Source organism: Equus przewalskii, chromosome 7, assembly GCF_037783145.1.
Source record: "Equus przewalskii isolate Varuska chromosome 7, EquPr2, whole genome shotgun sequence".
In the NCBI taxonomy this organism is placed as follows: domain Eukaryota; kingdom Metazoa; phylum Chordata; class Mammalia; order Perissodactyla; family Equidae; genus Equus; species Equus przewalskii.
This window is the reverse complement of record NC_091837.1, coordinates 29,687,308-29,709,126: the sequence shown is the minus strand read 5'-3', so window position 1 is coordinate 29,709,126 and position 21,819 is coordinate 29,687,308. Positions and strand designations below refer to the sequence as shown.

The window sequence follows — 21,819 nt, the reverse complement described above, 5'->3', positions numbered from 1 at the left end:
ATGAACGTGCCCAGGCGACCTATTTGGGGGTCTGTGCTGCTGTCCTCACTGATGGATGAGACTTGGTCTGAAATGGGCTCCCCGGTAGGAGAAGGGTCCTGGACAGACCTGGAGATCTGCCTTTGCGACTATCTCCACGACCAGGGGCCTGGAAGGAGAACGCAGGTGGAACGTTCAGGGGAGCCGGTGTGGCTGTATTTGGCATTTCGCTGTGGTGAGCGGGACACTTGCCCGAGGATGGTCATGGGGAACAGATCACACCTGCCAGCAGGCTGCGGGCGGGTGCCCGGTCCTGTGGGAGCGCTGGGCATGGGCTCCGGAACCTTCCCACAGCTCTGGTGGGATGGGGGTCCTGCAGGATCTTGCCCTGGTCCTGAGGGCGGGGACCACGGGGCACAGGCAGTGGGGATCCGACTTTCCCACTCTGGGCGCCCCGGGCGGGTGCTCGCCTCCCCTCTCCCTCCTCTGGCGTCTGGACACTGGTTTCTGTGCCAGGTTCCTGGGTGACCTTCTCTTCCCCTCGGGGTTACAGGAACTCCTCTCAAGCGTGTGCGACAGTCTCCTTGCTGGCACCTCTGGGTTAATAATCCCAAACTCGGCTCCCTGTCAGGCCTGGTCATTTATAACAGAGGGGACGCACGGGCTCCTTCACCAGCGGACCCTGTTGTGCTGTGACTCTGAAGCCTTCTGCAGTCAGGGACCGTCCTTCCCACTGAGGGCAGTGCCTGTGACAGGCTGTTTAACGCTCCAGGCTAATAGGACAGTGTGAGGACAATCACTGTGCTTGTGGCTGCTCTGCCACCTATCAATTCCGCCGTGAGATGCTGGCGCCACCAGACGCTCAGCACACAGGGGTGTGAACCGTGTGCACATGTGTGATGGAAGTTTTCAAAATTCTATGGAATTTGCTTGAGGTTGGATGACAACCAGGACATCCCTTTTGTCAAATTATGAAACTGAAACAACTTAGTGACAAGTTGGACGTCCTTTATTCAAGGGCAGACTCTCCATGTGTTGGGGAGTACAGAGCCTCATCACAGCAGAGCCACCTCGTGGGGGTTTTGGGGCCAAAGTGGGTTTTATAGTTTTATAGCTTTATAATTTTCTTTTCCAAGACCATTTCAAGGAGTTTGATGTGCTGATTCTTCTACAAGTTTGCTAAGCAAAGGGCAGCATTGGGCTCTGATGGTGGCTGATTAATTCTTGAGATTCTGGTTTGCAGTGGGGATGGCCTGGGGCCGACTCCCCCTGTCCCACCTCTCAGGACACTGGTGAGTGCTGCCCACGCTCTCCACTGGGCAGCTGCCCTCACCCTCTCACACATCTTATTTCTATTCACCAACCAAGTCAGTCCCAGCCCAACACCTCAAGCACATGCCTGGCCTCAGGGAGCAGCCTTCCGGTCTGTGCAAGCTGGAGGTCAGCTGCTTCTTACTTCCAGAAACATAGCCGTCTGTGTTCGAAACCTACTGCTGGTCTAAAATTACCATGAACTCAGTGGCTTAGACAACACAGACTCCTCATCTCACAGCTCTGCAGGCCAGAAGTCGGACATGGGGCTCCTTGGGCTAAATTCGGGGTGTCTGCAGGCTGCGTCTCTCTCTCTGGAGGCTCCAGAGGAGGGTCTGCTTCCTGGATCACGTGGGCTCTGGGCAGAATTCAGCTCCTGGCAGCTGTAGGACTGAGATCCCTGCTTCCTTCTGGCTGGGAGCTGAGGGCCTTCCCACCTTCTAGGGGCCACGTGTCTGCCATGGCTCACAGCTCCTTGCTCCATCTTCAGAGCCAGCAATGGTGGTCGAGACCCTCTCATGTTTCACATCTCTCCTCTTCCTTCTTCTGTTTCTCTCTCTGACCCAGCTGGGAAGGGTTATCCTATTTTAAGGAGCCATGTGATTAGATTGACTCACCTGGGTAATCCAGGATGCTCTCCCCATCTCAAGGTCCATAATTTAATCACATCTGCAAAGCCCCTTTTCCATGTAGGGTAACACAGTCACAGGTTCTGGGATTAGCGGGTGGAGATCTTTGGGGCCATTATTCTGCCAGCCACACTGTCATAGACTTGAATCCAGGTTCTCCCACTCCGTGTCCCTGACCGGATGTTGTGCTGTGATTTGCTGAACTGCTTGTCTGTCCACCTCGTCTGACTTGAGGGTCAAACCTTCTCAAGGTCAAGAATGGTCTCCAATTTCCAAAGGTCCATTCAGTGAACATGACTTGATGCCAAGTCCAATCTTCAGGACACCCCTGGGCAGGTGGTTACAGGACACAATGGACCAGGAGAAGGGGCACTAGCGAGACGTGCCCCCGTGAGGGGTGTCCACTGCTCCACACAGTCATGGCTGCCATGGGGGATGGGGCCCAGGGCTGCCTGAGAGCTGACTGCTCAAGAACGTCCAAGAATTTCAGGCAAAACTTTTCCATTTTTAAAGAATTTTAAAGCCCATGAATCCAAATGCTTTTAAGCACTGACCAGGTTAAGCAGACAACTTAGGCCTTCCCAGCAGGCGGCCCTCCAGTTTACAATCTCTGCCCCGGGAAATTGCTTGTTTAGCAAACCAGCCCAGAACCCCGTCACTGGGGCCACATTTCGAAGGTCAGATGTGTTCTGGCCACTCATTTCAGTGGTAAGCGTGGAGTGGCTCTGGGTAAAGTCTGAATGTGATTCTGAATGTTTGCTTTATTTAATCTCTCCTAAATTTATCTCTGCAGTGTTGTCCTTAAACATGTGTGTCATCTCTTAAATGCATTCAGTGCCAACAACTGCTAAAGATGTACATGTTTCTGAGCATTTACTGAATCAAGCAGCCGTGTGCCCCCCGCCCAGTCTACTGACCTGAGCTCAGGTCTACCGTGTTGAGCAGCACACTCTCTGAGCCTCAGATCCCCTGTTTAGAGATGGTGAACTCTCCACTCAGAGGTGAGAACACTCTGCAGAAATGCTCTAGACTACGTTCATTAGTTTTGGAAAACCACAGAAGAAATGCCCCTGAGAGCCCAGGGGAGAGAGAAATGGACGACGAAGCTAGAATGAAATTCCACGTCTCTCAGATGAAGAGAAGACACTGAAGCACAAATAAATATATAAATAAGCGTTATGATCACTAAGATTGGAAATGATGTGAAGAGTAAACACATCAGGACCATTAAAGAGATGTGCCAGATGAAAATAAGAAAGAAGCCCCAACCTTGGCAGAAGAGGAAGTTCGAGGAAACGTGGGCTCCGGCTCTGAGCCCGGGAACGCAGGATCACGGGGCGGCAGCTGAACCTGTGCAGGAGGCGAGCTCAGCGCGGTCGTGAAGGCACCTTCGCCTGCTGTCCCGACTCCTGTCCTATGACAAGAGCTGCTCTGACTAACGCACACACAGGCCTGCAGCCGTCACACACCACCCCGCGTCTCAGTGGCTTAAAACCACTGTGCGTTTCTCACCCGCGCCTCACGTCCCTCCTGGACTGACAGCGGTGCTCCGCTCAGCACGGGCTCCAGGACGCAGGCTGCTGCGGCCAGTCACCACGCCACTGGGAGGGGGTGCGGAGGAGCTCGACGAGGAAGTCAGAAGTGCCTTGGGCCGCCTCGAGTCAGCAACCCCATCGTCCCAGGCGGTGAGACCAACTCCAAGACCCGGGCTCGCCCTGCACTGTGAGGCCCAGAGGAGGGGGCCTCAGGGGCAGACAGGGTCTGGGAGGGCTCCCCAGGGGTCTCAGGGGTGGACCGCCTTGCAGGTGAAGGGGAGCTGGGGGAAGGCCCAGCCTCCGACGTTTCTGGAGGTGCGGAGGTCTCAGTGCCCCGCAGGGCTCAGCCTGTGCCTTGGGTTCCTGCTTCTCCGCTGCTGGTGTGGATTCTCCCCAGCAGCACCGAGGGGGGAACCGCAGGGTCGTGGGGTCGAGGGGGTGACAGGACGGACCTGTCACCACGGGAGTGCGCTCGCCTCCTCTGGACCCAGGACCGTGGGGTGGTTGTGAGCCCATCTCAGGCCTTCCTTCTGGAAGACGTCCTGCCAGTCTCTCATCTCCCAGTGTCGGCTAAGCTGCGGGCAGACGGGCCCAGACTTGCCCTGACATGCGGTGTTCACTGGTCCCTTCGGTCTGGAGTGTGGGTGACAGTACAGATCAGCACATGACAAATGGTGGCTACCTGTGACCAGTTTCCAGAATTCATCCACGTCGATGTTTGCAAAAATACATCCTCAAATATTTGATGTCCTTATAATGGCAATTATCCCCATATATACTCATAACGGCAAAAATCTCCCAAGTTCCTGACAACCTGGACTTGATTAAATAGGAACTTGGGCGTCCTGGGCACCGTCTGCTCCCTGTGCGGCTAAGCAAGAGGACACCCTCGTGCATGCGTCAGCCTGGCTCAGTCAGCCTCCTGGGTGCACCTGGGGACCACGGCCCCTCCTCAGGCCCCTCAGGGGACTCCTTCAGCCAGTGGACCACTCACGCTAGAGGTGAATGACTGACATCACTCAAATACAGTTACACTCAATTGGTACATTGTGCTGTTAAGAAAAAAACCACAAGAACAACAAAGTGAGTGTAGTATGAACCCATTTTCATGAAGACAGAACTCGAGCCCACGTAGGTGTGAACACACACCTCTCACACACAGGGAGGGGCCACGAAACGTTCCCCACACTTCTCCCAGGGCCACAAAGATGGGTGATTCTTTTCCTTCCTTTGACTCATAAATAATTAACACATTTTCTACAATAATTATGTATTTTTATAATAAAAAAGGGTAACATATTAAAAAATGCTTCTAATCTTCCAAGCACAGTTGTGGGCACTCGAACACTTGGGGATGGATATACGAGATGATGGTGATAAATAATAGTAATAAATATCACAAAGGAGAAAATTGCAGACCCCAAAGAGCAATTTTAACCCTGAAGTTGATGAGAGTTGGAAATTAATTTAAATAAATTTGTATACCTGGAGTCTAATATTCACTGGCTAATTTTTTCCCCTGTAAAGTTGCTAAAGAAATTGCTGTTTAAAAATTAATAAATGTACACTTAAATAAATAGATGAGCTCCCTAAAACTTGATTCACTGTTAAAAAAAAATGCCGTGTGACATTCCACTCACGAAGCAGAAGAAACCTTTGAGCCAGGAAGACGGCACAGGCAAGGCCGAGGGTCTGAGGAGTCACCACACGGCCAAGTGGCCCCAGGTGGCTCCGTGCAGGGCAGCGGGGTGACAAGGACTGAGGACTGCAGACCCCCGGAGAGAGGCTGCGGTGACAGCTCCTCCAGTCCAGCCCCCTGAGCCAGGACCTGCACCGCCCCTGTCAGCATTGACAGTGAGTGTCTGCGTGGGACGCAGAGGGAGGATGGGAGGGGGTAGAGGGGAGGGACCCTCTGATGTCGCTCAGCCTGCTCCGTGAAGGGGGCTCACGTCCTCAGGACAAGTGGTCAGTTGGGCTCCCGGGCTGCAGCTGCCAGTTTCTGATCAGTCTTTGGACGAGAGAAGGGATCTGAAAACCCAGCAGATGGCTGATAAAACCTACCTCACAGGCTAACAAAGCATGAATGGAAACTTTACTCGTCCTCTGGATCCTTCCTGAGCCTCTGATAGCACAAAGATGCCCTGATTTCCTGCTGTGGAATGAAGCTTGCAGGGCAGCCAGGTGAAGAGTAGCCCAGCGGCCCCCAGGCCCCTTGAGCATTAAGAGCCCTCACTTCCCACCTGGCCCATCCTCCTTCAGGCCTCTCTGCTGACGGCTTCTCTCCAGGGGCTCCTCTTGTGGGCAGGAGCGGAGGAGGAACTGCCCTGGGGGGACCCCAGCAGGCAGGTGAGTTCTAAGCTCCTGCTACCCCAGCTGTGGTCGGGGGACCTGCAGCCTGGCATCCCCTGGGAGCCTGTTGGAAATGCAGAATCCCAGGTCCCAGCCAGGCCTAGGAATCAGCATCTGCCATGTAACCAGCCCCAGGAGACTCATGAGCACGGTGCACTCTGAGGCACTCAGGGCTCAGCCACAGCCAGCGGGCAGCTGTCTCTCCAGTCAGCACAGCACAGAGGGGGAGAAATGCCCCTGTTGTGACTGCATTGAATAGGGTGAGAGTCAGCTGTGAGCAACTGGAAACCACAATCCACAGGAACTTGGAGAAGACAGAGGTTTACTTCTCTCTCAAAAACAGAGCACAGAGAAGTGTAGTGCAGGGCTGGCTTGATGGTTCAGTCATAAGGGAAGGAGGCTCCTCTATCTTGTTTCTAGGACGTCCTCAATATCTGATCCTTCCTTATGTTCCAAAATGGCCGCTTGAGCTCCAGCCCTCACATCTACATTCCAGCTGCACAGGGCAGGCAAGCCACCATCCTTACCCAACTCTACTCTCCTGACCTTCTCCAGTCACCTCCAAGCTTGGGGACCAGCTTCGCACAAAGCCATGGCAGCTTCGCCTGCATCCCGGGATGAGCCCTGGGGAAGTCAAAGTAATCCTCCCAGCAGGGCCAGGGATGAGCATTCTGGCTGCCCTGCGCTCCTCACCCGCCCCCCCATGGAAAGAGCCTGTCCAGCATCCATCTATAGGACCCACCAGGGAGAGGAGAGAGAAAGTCGGTACTCTTAGGAAAAAAAATCTCTCAAAACCCAGGAGATCTGTCAAACCAGGAATCAAACAGAGGGACAGATCTGTTTGCAATCTGACTGACAAGCTCAGCTTGTTCACCTGATAGAAGGTGAGCAGATGCCAAGATATGCGAACGTCAGAAAAAGAAGAGAGAGACTGGGCCAGAAGGAACATTGAAATAATATTGGCTGAGAACTTTCCGAGATTAATGACAAACACCAAACCACAGATTCAGGAAGCTCAGAGGGTAAAAACAAAAAAGAAAGATAACCAAGAAATATCACATTAAAGTTGCACAAACCAGAGACAAAAAGAAAAGGTTGAAATTAGCCAGAGAAAAAACCACCTCGCCTAAGAAGCAAGAGCAAGAATTACAGCAGACTTCTCATCCCAACCACACAGCGGAGTCAAACATTCAAATTGTTGAAAGAAAAATCTCATCAACCTAAAGTTTATATAATATCCTTTACAGGTGAAGGAGAATAAAGACACATCAGAGAAACAAAGCTGAGGGATGTCATGACCAACAGATCTGCCGCAAGAACCGTTAAAGAAATTCTTCAGAGAGGAAGAAAGCGACACGGGCATAACCCTGCATATACCTGAAGAATGGAAGAGGCTCAGAGAAGAAATAGTGAAGGTGGAATAAAATCTTTTCTTTTTTTGTTCTTAGTTGTTCTAAAAAAATGGCTGTTTAATTCCAGCAACAATGCATGAGATGACTCTACCATATGGACGAGTGCAATGAATGACAACGAGGCCGTAACGACGGAACTAGGATTCAAGGTCATGGGCGCCTGCAGAGCCCGTGCTATGCCCTATGTGAAGGTGCATTGCGATTAAACTCTATATTGCAAACTCTAGGGCAATCACTTAAAAAAAATCAGTTAACACAACACATATTGAAATCTGAAAGCCAATCAGTCTGAATTCTACCAACCATTTAAAGAAGAAATTACACCTGTTCTAAAGATCTAAATAAATGGATAGATACTCCATATTCATGAGTTGAAAGATTCAATATTGTTAAGAAATCAACTGTTCTAGATTGATCTATAGATTCATCGCAAATATCAATCAATATCCCAGCAAACTATTTGTAGATATTGACAAGTTGATTCTAAAATTTATATGGAAAGGCAAAATATCTAGAATAGTCTACACAACACTGAAGGAGAAGAGCAAAGTCTGGGGACTCCCACGTCCCAATTTCAAGACTTACTATAAAGCCATAGGAGTCAAGATAGTGTGGTGTTGGAAGAAAAAAACAGACATGTAGATCACTGGAACAGGACAGATCCCAGAATGAGAACCTGCAAATACAGTCAACTGAACTTTGACGAAGGAGCCACCACAATTCAACAGTGAAAGGATAGCCCCTCAATAAATGTGGCTGAGGCAATGGGGACATCCATAAGAACAGCCACAGGCAAAAAGAATGAGTCTTGACTTAAACCTGAAACATTATACAAAATTTAATTTTAAAAGGATCATATATTTAAATTTAAAGCTAAAACTATAACATCTTTAGAAGAAAATATATGGGGAAATCTTTTCAATGTAGAATTCATTGCAGATTTCTTAGACATGACACCAACAGTATGACTGACAACAGAAGAAATACACTGAATTTCCCGAAAGTGAGACATTTGCTCTGGAGTGACATCATCATCATGGCTGACTGAGGTTTCTACCGTCTTCCCTCCAAAGACACCAATGTAGACAATGAGCTCTGGATGAGAGGGCCTGTGCAGGAGTCCAGCAGAGAAGCTCCAACACACCGTGGGAGCAAAACAACCTGAAGTTGGGTGCACTGAGAAGGGTGAGAGGCCAGTCTCACCTTCCCCAGAGAGGCACAGCTCAGGGCCAGGAGAGACCTTCCCGGCCTGAGGTTCCTCCCATGGGGCAAAGTGAGAGCATGTGAGGCTCGCCTGGCTTCCCCAGTGGGGTGGATGCTGCCAGAGACTGAGATCTTTCTCGTCCCATCCAGGATACTGAGGGTGCTGCATGACCAGTGCGGGAGCAGCTGGGAGAATAGCAGCCAGGGCTCTCTGAGGACAACACAAGGTCACAGATCCTACTAACTGGGGTGCAGACTCCATCAGGAAGCTGGACCATGATCTTGCAAACTGGCCCACAGGAGCCCCCAAGACTCTGTGCATCTCACCCACACACACACAGCCTCCCCTCCCCGTGGCCAGTCCCCTGTGTGTGCTCCTGAGGGCAGTGGGAGCGAGCCTTGAAAGATGACCAGTGAGCATATGCACAAAGCTGGCCGACTCCAGGCGTAGGAGAAACCACATACATCCGAGCGATAGGCACCACCTTGGGAAAGCTGGGGGAGGCTGTCTGTACTCGGTCCACTGCTTTGCAGGATCCAGGGAAGGTGGATGAGCTTAAGGATTCTGCCACAACACGGAAGAGGAAGTGTGGAGCAGGTGCACCCATAGAAAGGCCTGAGGAAGCCTCGGAATCCTGAGCAGGCCTGAGAGAAGGCATTCACACACAAAGATAAAGGAGTCAAGGAAATAATCAGAAATGAAAGAGGAGACACTACCACTGACACCACGGAAAGACTAGAATCTTAAGAGAGTATGTCATATAATTACATGACATTCCAACAAATTGGAAAACCTGGAGGAAATGCATACATTCCTAGAAACATACAACCTGCCAAGACTGAATCATGAAGGGACAGAAAATCTGAAGAGACCAACAGAGAGTAATGGGACCAAATCAGGATCACATGGCTCACTGGTGAGTTTTATCAAACATAAAAAAAAACTGACACCAATCCTTCAAACTCTTCTAACACACTGAAAAGGAGGGAACCCTCCCAAACTCACCTTACAAACTAGCATTACCCCGACACCAGAGCCAGACAAGGACACCACAGGAAAAGAAAACTACAGGCCAATACGCCTGATGAACACAGATGCAAAAATCCTCAACAAAATACTAGCAAACCGCCTCCAACAACACATTAAAAGGATCATACACCACGATGAAGTGGGATTCATTCCTGGGATGCACGGATGGTTCAACATCTGCAAATCAGTCAATGTGATGCACCACGTTAACAGAATGAAAGACAAAACCATATGATCGTCTCAGTAGATGCAGAAAAAACATTTCACAAAATTCAATATCCTCTCGTGATTTAAAAAAAAACCTCTCAATATAATAAAGGTCATATATGACAAGCCCACAGCTAACATCATACTCAATGGAGGAAAACTGAAAGCTTTTCCTCCAAGATCAAGAACAAGACAAGGATGCCCACTCTCACCACTCCTATTCAACATGGTACTGGAAGTCCTAGCAAGAACAATCAGGCAAGAAAAGGCATTCAAATCAGAAAGGAAGAAGTGAAATTATCTCTATTTGCAGATGCCATGATCTTGTATGGAGAAAACCCTAAAGATTCCACCAAAAAACTGTTAGAACTAATAAAGGAATTCAGCAAAGTTGCAGGATACAAAATCTGCATTGGTGAATGAATGGATGAAGAAAAGGTGGTAAATACACACAGCAGATACATGTACACTCTACAATGGGATATTATTTAGCCGTGAGAAAGAAGGAAAGCCCGCCATTTCAGACAATATGGATGAACCTCGAGGGAATTATGCTACGTGAAATAAGTCAGGCAGAGAAAGACAAATACTGTATGATCTCACTTGTATGAAGAATCTAAAAAGGCCAAACTCAGGAACAGACAGCAGAGTGGCGGTCGCCAGAGGCGGGGCTGGGGTGGGGGGGGGGTGAAAAGGGTGAAGGGGGTGAAAAGGTACCAACTCCCAGTTATAAAATAAGTAAGTATCACAAGAAAATAAATTCTGTAACTATATGTGGCGATGGATGTTAACCAGACATTTGGGTGACCACTTGGCAATATATACAAATATCGGATCACTATGTTGTACACCTAAAACTACTATAATGCTGTGAGTCAATTATACCTTAATAAAAATAAATAAATAAAATTTTAAAAAAAGAAAGTAGAGAACTGGCCAACGACATGAACTGAACACCAGCTCTATCTCCCCTCAGCCCAGCGCTCACACCCAAACTCCCTGAACATGGTGAGAAATATTTAAGAGGCCTAATCAAGCCCAGAAAAAGAATGACCTCCACGTGTGGACCCCAAGTTCTGAGGACTCTCTGCAGGAAAGAAGGCACTAGAAGACTCCCTGACAGGTGGGGCTGCAGCTGGGGCTCTGACAGGAGGCAGCGGGGACCAGGCAGGCATCTGGGGATCCACCGTGGAGTGGCCTGTCAGTGGCCCCCAGGTCCTGGCCCCACAACCAGGCTCAGGCCTCGTAGATGACGGAAGAGGGACAGCCCTGCACCCCACCTCCTCTGACATCGCAGGAGTGAGCAGGATCCAGGGCCCAGGGGCTGACCGAGCTCTCCAAGTCACACCGGACACCTGGGAGTGACCGAGGCTTTTCCACAGAGCAACCGCAGCAGTGATGACGCGCAGGCTGTGCTAGCGGTCTGTGGGAAGGGGGTCCCGGCCCGTCACTGCGGGCTCGGGAGGACAGCCTCCTGACTCACCGAAGTCCGTTCCTCATCAACCGAGGGGAACGTGCGTGAGACGAACTCAAAGCGCAGGAAGTGAGAAAACGCCGTAAATAAATGCTTCCCCTATCTATTCAGAATTTTCAGCCCCCTTCTGAGAGAAAGAAGAGAAAAAGTAAAGATGCGTATGAAAAACCGCTCAATCTCAGTACCGATCAAAGAAGTGCAAATTATGACAGTTTCACATATATTAAATAGGTAATAAAAATACTAATAACACTCTTTGCTGGTAAAATTTTTGAAAAGCAAGACTATCAGTGAGTTCTCACTGGCAGTGGGAATGGACCCAGTAGCCATTTTGGCAGCAATTTGGCAAAATGTTTCAACAGTCATGGAATTATTTACACTTTCTAGATGCAGAAACCCAGTTTTCAAATTTTAACTGGGAAAATAATCAATGCAAGCAAAAAAGCCAAAAGCAGGAAGACAAAAAAGACATCAATACCTATTGATTGATCATCCCATATTGGATAGAGCCCAGATTAGATAGATAGATAGACAGACAGACAGATAGACAGATAGGTGATTGATAGAGATGAAAATAAGAATAAGAAGTTTTCACATATTGAGGTATATGGGGAAGCGATTCTGGTTTAAATCTGATTCGGCCTGGAACTTGTTTTTCCCGCAGCAGCCTGACTTATGGCCCCCAGACCGTGCATCGTACATGTGCTTCAAACGTTCTCCCAGAGCACGGAGTGCACGCTTTAAAGATAAGGATGAATAGCTTCCTTTCTCTGACGCGGATACCAGTGCCTCTTTGAAGATTAGCTTTTCTTCCCAGAGAACCAAGGTCAAGCTGACCTGCTGTGCATGTGCTAAACTGCTGCAAAGCCTCTCCCTCGACTTTGGGAAACAGGTGCATTCCCGTCACGCTTGCTCTATGTTCTCTGCTCTGAAATGGTGTATAACCGTACTGTTGACCACACTTCTCCAGACCGCTTTCTTCCCTGGGGGAGGGCGCGCTTCCAGGCTAGTCCTCAAATTAGCTCATTAAATATCTTTCTTATCTGTAGATTGTTGTTATTTGTGTTGACAATAGTATAGATATAAAATATTAAAATATGTATACAGTATGTATATCAATAAAATATATATTATATATGCTGTATATAACACAGAAGCATAGAAATCATCTAATTGCAAAATTGTGGAAGGTTTCAGTAAAATACACGTAACTGCATGTTTTACGTATACACATTATAGTTACAATTATGAGCAATAGATGCAACACGGAAATGGCTTAGGCGCGTGCACTAGGTTTCCCAGCAGACGGCTGCACAGCAGGGATGGGGTAGGAGCACGTCAGTCACGGCCGCCCGTGTACAGGATGCAGGAGCAAATGAACGAATACAGCTGGGGCAGGGCGTGTGAGTGAACCTCCTGTCACCTCCTGGGAACAAGCTTCAGTGTAGACAGATGTAGACAAATCCTCTTCCTGTCCCTTCTCCACATGCCTGCGGGCCCAGGCCCCCACCCCCAGCCCCAAGAGGGAGGCTCCTGCCAGGGTGGGGCTCGTCCACCAGGTGTCCCCAGGCGAGACCGTGCTGGGAGCAGAGCAGGCACCAGTAAATGTGTGTGGAGGAATCCAGGCTGGGATTCCTTCAGGAATTCTTTAGGTTTGATCAGGAGACTCGTGGTCCTGCTTGCCTCCCACTAGCAGAAGACTTTAAAGACTACACTTTATTTTAAGGACATTAAGATTTTATTTCATAAAAATCACAACAATTTTCACTACTTAGTGGCATTCATCATCTCTCCTGGGCCAGAAACTCCTTTAAACACACAATCCTTTCCAATTTCTCATCTTTGGGCAATTTTGTGTCAATAATCAAGTACTGCAGAAGCCAAAATACACAGCCCATAAATAAAGTGCGCGACGGGCATTCACAAGAAATACAGAGTTCGTCCCTCACTTCCTGTGATGTATCAGCTATTACCGTGAGTATGCTGAGAGTTAAAGAGGAAGAATTCCGTCTAAACTAAAGATAGTTCCTTCCTCGATTTGCTTCACCAGAAACTAAATAAGAAAAACATCCAAGTGTAACTGTTAGGGATACAGTGTTCTCACTTCTACCAGCTCGTGGGCAGGACAAGGGTCTGGGCTGTGTGACGAGTGGTCTGATTTCTGGGATCACAAGGACAAGCCTGGGCAGGCTGGGCACACACGCACTGTCCACTACGCAGGGTCTGTGCAGTGGTCTCCGCTCACATCAGCCAGTTTACCCCACAGCACGTCCGGGGGCCGCACGGCAGGCAAACGGCCTCGTCACCCGTGCTGAGTCGCCCGGTGCACTTGGGACCTCGCCTCGGTGGAGGAACAAGGTGATCCCCTGGGCATGCTGCTCGGTCGGACCCCTCCCCACAGTGGGGGTCGCCTGTGGTGACCATTACACTCATTGCCATCGGGGGTGGGTTGCATTAAGCAGGTACCCGATGAAGAAGCAAAAGGCCCACAGAGCTAGGCAAACAACTCTCTGAAACAGCAGGTGCGTGGAGGGGGCGGGGGTGCTTAATGCTACGTGGTCACAGTGTTAAAGGAGGATTTTCCAGTATCAAAAACAGGTTTGAGTTGACCCACACATCTCACATCACACCATCACAGTACGATCTCTCTCGGCCTGTTTCCCAAATTTCCACGGCGTTCAGCTCACATCCACGATCACAAACCTTGTGTTCCACAGGATCCTGCCAGACGTGGAGCCGAAACAGTGAATCCATTTCCTAAGGGCTGAGTCCGAGTCCATAAATTAGCTCAGAAGACACAGCCATTGCCAGGCTTCCCCGTCAGGCAGGACGTGAGTCCCATCCCTCCCTCAGGGCTGTTGGCCACACGGGACGCAGGCAGCCTCCGTTCAGTGTGGTCAGAGGCCGGGCCCTCTGCGGCGACATGAGCTGCCGTGCTGGCGCCCATCCCTGTGATCCGCTTGTCAGAAACCCAGCAGAGGCTGCAGGTGACGAGGAAAGGACTCTGGGGGAAGTCAGGCCTCGGGCACTGAGACGTCTGGGCAGGGAAACCCAGCTGCGGGCGGCAGTCAGCTCCGGGGCTGCTGGGAACACAGGAGGAGGCTCAGGTGCCAGAAAAGGGGGTATCTGAAGGCCAACTGAGTCTGAGGAGTCAAGACTTGAGGACCGGCCACGAGGCCCCCCCAGGCAGTGGCACCGTCAGGTGGCCTCCAGGCCCAGCTGCTGCATGTGGCCCCACCACCTCTCCTCCTGGGCGAGGCATCCGCCACCACAGGGCCAGAGCAGCCAGTGTCTGCAGCCCAGCATCACGGAGGCACCACAGAGACCACAGAACCAGACCGCGGGGTTGGCCACGTGGCCTCACCCTGTGCAGAGACCCGCACAGCAGCTGGCGCCTGGTTGCCGGGGACTTGTTGTTCGGTGAAGTCAGCAGGTTGAAAACATGCCCCAGCTCTTCCCCACGCGCCCCCATCTGCCTCTGCTGACCCTGCAGGGTGCAGAGGACCGTGACCTCCCCTGCAGGGCCCGCCTCTTTGGTCCTGAGGCCCCAGTGTGGTGCAGAGGCTGAGCTGCAGCCCCGGGGCCCGTGAGCTCAGGTGTCGTGAGTCTGAGGCTCTGCAAGTGCAGGATGAAGGGAGGCTCAAGTGCACATCACAGGGGCCACTGAGCATTCAGGGTGCCTGGAGGGCAGGCACTCAGCCCACAGGAGGACTCAAGCCAGGAGGTCTGCCCATCGCTGTGTGTCAGGCTGCAGGCTGAGCAGTGGGCACTGTCACACAGGGAGGGTCACAGGCGAGGACGCTGGCGGGGGGTCGGGACACCCATGTCCAGACAGCCATGAGGAGAGGGTCCCACTGGGGAAGGCAGATTGCTCCTTGTGTTTTGTTTGTGGGGTGGGGGTGTTCCGAGGGCAGGCGGGTCAGCGGCTCTCTGCTCACACGGCGGACAGGTCCACACGGTGGGTGGACTGGCTGCTCTTGTCCCAGGGGCTGAGCTTGGTGGAGGCCGTGCCTGGCCGGGTCCCGTTCATCTGCAACCACAGAGCAGTGAGGACCCCGCCCCGAGATCAGAGTCCCAAACCCTACATGGGTGCGGAAAGCATGGGGCCAGAAAGCTGTGTGGGGACACTCCCCTGAGAAACGAGGATCCTGGACCCGAGCAGGCACTGCCCTCCCCTGCTCTGCGCTGAGCCCCCTCCACCGTCTCTTCCAGGCTCTGGGCACTCACTCATTCATCCATCTATCCTTCTATTCATCCATCCACTCACTCGTTCACCTGTCACTCTGCACATTCCCACATTCCCTCCACGCCTGTCACTGAGCACACTGTGCACTGGGTACTGGTCACGCAGGCTCATGCAGTGAACAAAGCCAACAGCTCCTTGGCCCCAGGGCCCTCTTGTCCCTGTGATGGAAACAGTGTTTCCATCCCAGGGGGACGGCAGACAGTGGTCACTGCAGAGAGTGGCAGGAGCATGACTCTGAAGTGGCAGGGTCCAGGGGGACACGGAGAACTGCTGTCCAGGAAGGACTTCCTGAGGATGCAACATCTGCGTGAGGACCTAAATGATGGGAGGAGGCAGCGGTGCGGGGAGAGCACAGGCACCGTCTGCGCCAGGCTGCTGGGGGCCTGCTTGGGGGTCTGAGGGACAGACTGATGACCACGCCCCACAGGAGGAAGGTGAATCAAGTCGGGCACTAAGACGACAGGCCTGTTTAGACCCCAAGCACGGAGCGTGGAGACCCGATTTCTCAGGTGCCCATAGAAGGAGACCCGGCATGGAGGACAAGTTGGAGGCAGGGCTGGGCCTGGTGACTGTGCCTCCATGGGACCCATCAGCAGGTCCAGCGTCTGCCTCGCTGTCAACTGATCTGTATGTCCTTCCGTCTCCCTAAGTCAACAAAGAAGTGTTGCCCCTGGAAACGGGGCAGGAGAGAGGGCTGTGGATTTTATCAGGACAGAGGACCCTGCTGAGCAGACAGCCTGTAGCCTCCATCAGGCATGAAAGGGCTGGACAGGAAGCCAGCATGCAGCCTCGCCTTCCCCACCCAAGCTGGGCAGCTGCCTGCACGACACTGAGCTGCAGGGGCTGCAGCTTGGGGAGGAAGGGGGGGCCAAGGCTCGGGGTTCAGAGACCGGGCCCCAGCACCGCGGGCACCACGTCCTTGCTGAGGCAGAGGCTGCGGGCCGCTCAGCAAGGCCGGAAGGCAACTCCACGGCCATGGGCTGACGAGGGCTGGCTCTCCAGGTAACAACTGACAACAGAGACCCCGAGCGCTCGAGCGCTCGGGCCAAGGATGCAAGGCATTCAGAACAGGATCAGCCGGCGCAGACAGGGGAACCTAGACAGCACACCACACTCACGATGTCAGAGCTGAAGGGCTTCACGTTGGCGCTGCGGGAGGAGCTGCTCGTGAGGGACCAGACCTTGGTTTTGTGCTTGAAGGCAGCTCTCACCTTCGGAGGCAGAACAGAGGGCTCATTAGAAGCAATTTCAGAGGTTGAAATGTTAACAATCAGAGGTCATTCTAAAAGGTGTCTAGGAATCTGTGCTGATAGAAGGCCCCAGAACACTGGGCGCAGGGCAAGGACAAGATTTGGACACATCAGATTCAAACAGGGTCATGATTCATTTGGCAGACAGACTGCGTCCCCGCCACCGTCCCGGCCCCGGCTGGGGAGAGAGAGGGATCTGGAGGATGGGCTTTGTTGGCTTCCCCACAGTTCTGGATGGGAGACGGGACACAGTCGGCAGTGAAGGGTGCAGAGGGAGAGTGTGTGACAGCGGCGGGGCCAATATGGAGGAGTAAACCAACTAACGCACAGGTGGGGCAGGCCACGCGCGGGCTGAGGCCCATCCCCTCTCCACCGTGGACATCAGGCTCGGGCCCTGCCTGGGCTGCTCCGGGGTCTTTGCCATCATGTGACCCCTCCTCCCCTGGCCACCCCACCTCCTTCCTCCCTGCCTACCTCTCCTTGTGCAAAGGGACGGCTCTAATCAAAAGCTCCTGCCTGTTCCCATCTCTACTGTGGAGGCATTTCCCCTCAACCGCAGCCTGGCAGGGCTCAAACGTCAACCCCCAACTCCAGGGAGCACTTCCTCCCACAGGACGGCAGGTGCTGAGGGGCAGGGCTGTGTCCAGAGCAGCCTCCACCCTCCCCATGGTCAAGCACATGGCAGGTACATCGCCCCAGGCTGCACGGAGGGGAACAAGCCGGCCCCAGCTGCCCCAGTGCCCCGGAGGGCCAAGTTACAATAGTCCCCTCTGCAACCCCTGCAGCAGGAGATCTTTCTTATAGTGCAAGATGGATTCCCTAAGCCCTCTGGGGGGACCGCTGGGAGCACACCCACATCTTACTCTCCCTAACATGCCAGACACCAGAAAGGTCCTGCTCTCCATCTCTCCTTGTCCTCTGCGCAGACAGCAGTGCCCACAAGACATCAGAGAGGGAAGATGCTTGGAGGTTGCCTAGCAACCAGGAAGAGTGAGAAAGGGCTGCAGGGGAGCATCCCCCCCGGGCGCAGCTTGTCCCCAGTACCAAGGCTTATCTGGGGCCACGCTCCTGACACCAGCCTGACAGGGCAGCACCGCTCCTGTTTCTGCCCTTTCAGAAATGGAAAACCAGCTTCGTGTGGTCAGGAAGGAGAGCAGCCGTACCTCAGAATTCAGGAGACAATGGAAGAGGAAGATGAAAAATCCCTGGGAAGGAAGGGGAGGAAAACACAGAATTAGAGCCACTTGCATTTCGTGACACAAACTTTCTAAGGGTCCTCTCCAACGCCACACATGGGCTCTGAGAGTGGACGGTGTGGTGCACTGCCAGGGAGCTTGCGAGTGAGCTGAGGATGAGGACGGAGAGGTGTCCGGCAACCCCCCCTCTAGTCCGACTACATGCAGGCAGCCACTGCTGCCAGGGTGCGGAGGTGGCGGGGCTGCGGGAAAACATACAAAGACAAGTGGGCTCCCAGCCGGCTAACCCAGGAGAGGAGCAAAGTGCTGGGGATGGACAGAGGGGAGGACACTAGCCTGTCACCTAATTTGAGCCGTGGTGTCCTCATCTGCAGACTGAGAATGAGGACAACAATAAGAGACACGAGAATGAGGATGTCGCCAAACATGCGCCAGGCACTAGGCAAACTTCGCATGAGTTATCTCATTTAGTGCTAAAAGTAGCCCCGTGAAGTGGGGCCTGTGACTGCTCCCACGTTATGGACGAGGAAACTGGGACACAGAACAAACGAGGAGCCCCAGGGTCTGCAGCGTGTGAGGGCTGCAGCCAGGACAACTACCACACCTCACGATAAACCACCAGAGGGAAACTGTGCAGAAGCTTTTGACAAACCAGAAGCCTGGCCCACCCCGTAAGACCCGGTCCCCCGTCACGAAGACCCACAGGCAGCAAGGACAGCACGGCAGGGCTGGGGTGGGCTGTGGTGACATTTGCCAGGATTCAGCCTTAGGCTTGGCTATGTGGGCTGTCTACAGTGATGGGTACCCACCTCTGCCCTCCCTTTGGGGGGCTTGTGGGTCTGGGGACCCAGACTCTGGGCACCTCACATCTCCGGTTTCCAGGCTGGCAACCCTTCTGGGCCCCTCCCCACAGAGGGCATACACCAGCTCAGAACCTCAGGCACCCCCATCACCACCTCTCCACACCCGGCACCCTCAGGAGCTGCCCACATACTGACCACCTTCCCTCTCAGGCCTGGACGTGCCTCCTGCAGACACAGGCCAGGAGGACGAGGCAGCCCTGCTGTGAACGGGGTCACCATCCCGAGGCCCTGTCTGCCCAGAGACCTGGTGTGGCTGGATCCATGGATCCATGCCTCTGTCCTCGGGCCTTGGCGACACCCCCATGCTATGGGCTCACCAGGTGTGTGCTGGTAACAGAGAGGGGGGTCTCCCTCCAGCCCTTGTGTGTCAATCTGCTCCTTGCACATCCACTCACAAGCTCACAGCCCACCTCACAACTCGCCCACGTGCCAGCGCCATGGCTCTCACCTGGAAGGAGTTGAGAATGGCAAACACGTACTGGAAGGCCACGGCCTGCTGGTTGACAGCAAGCACGCCAAAGACCCACGAGGTCCCCAGGATGGGCAGCAGCACGGCCACAGCTTTTGCTGTCAACCTGAAAGAGACATGCGGATGGCCACTCTGGGTGGAGGGAGGACAAGGGTGGGTCCAGAGACCCGGGCTCTGGATGCGAGGCTTCTGATGGGAGCAGACATAGGCCCTGCTGGGAGCGAGTCAGGGCTCCCCACTGCAGGTGACCTCGGGTGAGAAGTTAACACCTGGGATGTATGAGACAGGGTCGCCACCGGGCTGGCTCTGGGACAAGTCAATGGTGCTGCTTCTGCTCTGCTGTGGCCGGCACAGGGCACCCAGGAGCCAGCAAGCCCTCTGCACACACTCAGGCTCACCACCCCACCCAGCCGGTAGTGATGCTGGATGGACACGCCAATCCCAAGTGCCCAGAGAGGAGAGCAGAGCTGAGGAGCCCAGTGGGGTGGGAGAGTCACCCAGCACAGGGACAGCTGCACTAGCCTCGTGGGCTCACCCTGAACCCCAAGCTGCTGAGCCCCCAAAGAACGATTAGACTGAAACCAAGAGATGAGGAGAAAAAGGAGCCACAGAAGTTTTCCGAGGACGCTGTAATGCTGTCCTCCTCCCTGGCTCCCGGAGCTCCTGGGTCGGCAGCACCAGCCCAGGCAGGCGAGGGTTACACAAATGACACCAAGAGGAGAGCGAGGAGTGTCCTGGGGGTCAGGCTCGGCCACTTAAAGAGCAGGAGCTGCAGGGTAGGGGTTGCTGGGTTCTGTGACGGAGTCAGGGTGTCTGTCCAGAGAGATGCGGCCTGAACTCCCCCAGGAAGGTCACTCCCTGCTGTCACGTGCAGCACCCGGGAGGGCACCGTGGGCAGTGCCACCAGCTGTGGTTCTGCAGAGACTCGGAAATGCGCTCCCAATGCATGGTCCCTACCTCCCCCCTGTCAGCCTTTCCCTCAGAAGATGAGAGACAAGGTGGTGGAGGAAGGCTGCTTCCTGGGGGCTGAGGAATGAGGAGAGCACAGGGGTGGGGTGAGCACCCGGATGTTTGGGGACCAGAGAGCAGTGGTCTCGCTGGTGCCAGGCTGCAGGGGAGTAGAGAAGGGCTGGAGACAGACTGGCGGCCCTGAGCCCAGGGGGGCCTTGGGGAGCTGAGGGTGGAGGGAGGGATGACGGAGACGGGCCAGCCTCACAGGACAGCACTGCCTGTTCCCACTGATGGAAGAGGAAAGGAAGTGATCCCTGACCCTGAGCATCTCTTCTCCCCCAGGGCACAGCCCTCCACGGTTTCCAGAGCCCCAAAGAGCCCAGGAGGGCCGGAACCTCTTGTCAGTTTAATTTACAGTGTTTGGAATTCATTACAGAATAACTGTCTTATCGATCAGCTGCTGGCATATTTACTGTTTTCCCTTTCAGATCAGAAATGATATAGTGTAACTAAAGTAACTTACAGAATCCCCACTCCCCAGAGTCCATGGCCTGTTTTACATAACCGAGCGAAATTCCCTGTGAGGAGCCGGCTCCCACTCACTTCCTGGCCCTGTGGTTTTGGGGTGCTGACTGCACCCCACAGGCAGAGTGGACCGTGTGACTCAGGTCCAGGTTAACTGGTGACTTCCATTCCTCTGTGACTGGTTCAGGGTGGCCCAGCCTGTGTCTCAGCCCTGGACTCAGGACCTCTGTCTGAACACGTTGGGTAGAGGTTCGTCCCCGTGTCACCAGGAGACAGCATCAGCTTGAAGCCGACACAGAGGATGCGGAGCTGAGAGATGCAAAGAGGAATTGGGTCCTGGTGATTTTATTGTCAAATAGGGTCTGAACTTTTCAGTGACCCGTGTCAGTAAGTCCCCCTTTGCTTTAGCCAGTTTGTGTTGGGTTTCCTGTCCCTTGCGCTCAGCAGAGCCCTAACTGATATGGGGTCAGGAAACCCCAGAGGACAGCCGCTGTGTGGGAGGAGTCCCTGCCCAGAAACACCTGCTCCTCCTGTGGATGGACCAGCCCCAGAGCCACCGGGATGTTCTCCAATGACAGCCCTGTGGGCCAGTCCTGCTCTCAGCCCCACATCACAGATGAGGAAAACAAGGAATTGAGGGGTTAAATAACCTGCAAGGCCCTAGCAGATGGCAGGGGCCGAGGCAGGACTGACCCCGGCAGGGCAGTCGGGCTCTAGAATCTTCCTCTTCACTCTGCTTCATGTTGCCTCCCACCCTGGGGGTCAGCAGTCCCCAGATGACATCTATTAAACCCCCTCTTACACAATCAAGGGCGTTGAGGCTGAGAAAGGACAGGTCCTGGTCATAGGGAGTGAATACAGAGCCAAGTGAGGATGCGAGCCCAGGGCTCCCCCTGGGAGATGGTTGGGACACCAAAAGAGGTGGGGTACATGATGACAGCCCCTCCTGCTCCCTGAGCAGCCCTCTGTGGGCAGGGGCCCTGCTCACAGCCCCTGTGCCACCTTACTTGAAGGCGCTGGGATCTCCATGGACCTTGTAGTTGTCGGCGCTGATCTGTGAAATGACCCTGGTCACCGCGACAAGGATGACAACGTTGACCTGCACGAGGAGAAACAATGGAGGGAAGATGAGAGGCCTGGAGCTGCACTTCCAGGAAGTCTGAGTCCACCTGGCAGCCACCCACTCCCCA

At 53.4% G+C, this 21,819-nt stretch overlaps 1 protein-coding gene across 6 annotated transcripts in view; it reads right to left on the bottom strand.

Annotated features, from left to right (window-relative positions):
• Positions 1-12,844: 12,844 nt before the first annotated feature.
• Positions 12,845-21,819, bottom strand: part of ADGRD1 (adhesion G protein-coupled receptor D1) — a 171,982-nt gene continuing 163,007 nt past the window's right edge. For all 6 annotated transcript variants that reach the window (XM_070627345.1, XM_070627348.1, XM_070627346.1 and 3 more), the window contains 5 exons: positions 21,637-21,728; positions 19,133-19,259; positions 17,789-17,830; positions 16,494-16,586; positions 12,845-15,159 (listed from right to left, as the gene is read on the bottom strand). In XM_070627345.1, the coding sequence (XP_070483446.1) occupies positions 15,064-15,159; positions 16,494-16,586; positions 17,789-17,830; positions 19,133-19,259; positions 21,637-21,728 (450 nt within the window). In that variant the 3' untranslated portion in view covers positions 12,845-15,063. The remainder of the gene's footprint in view (positions 15,160-16,493; positions 16,587-17,788; positions 17,831-19,132; positions 19,260-21,636; positions 21,729-21,819) is intronic.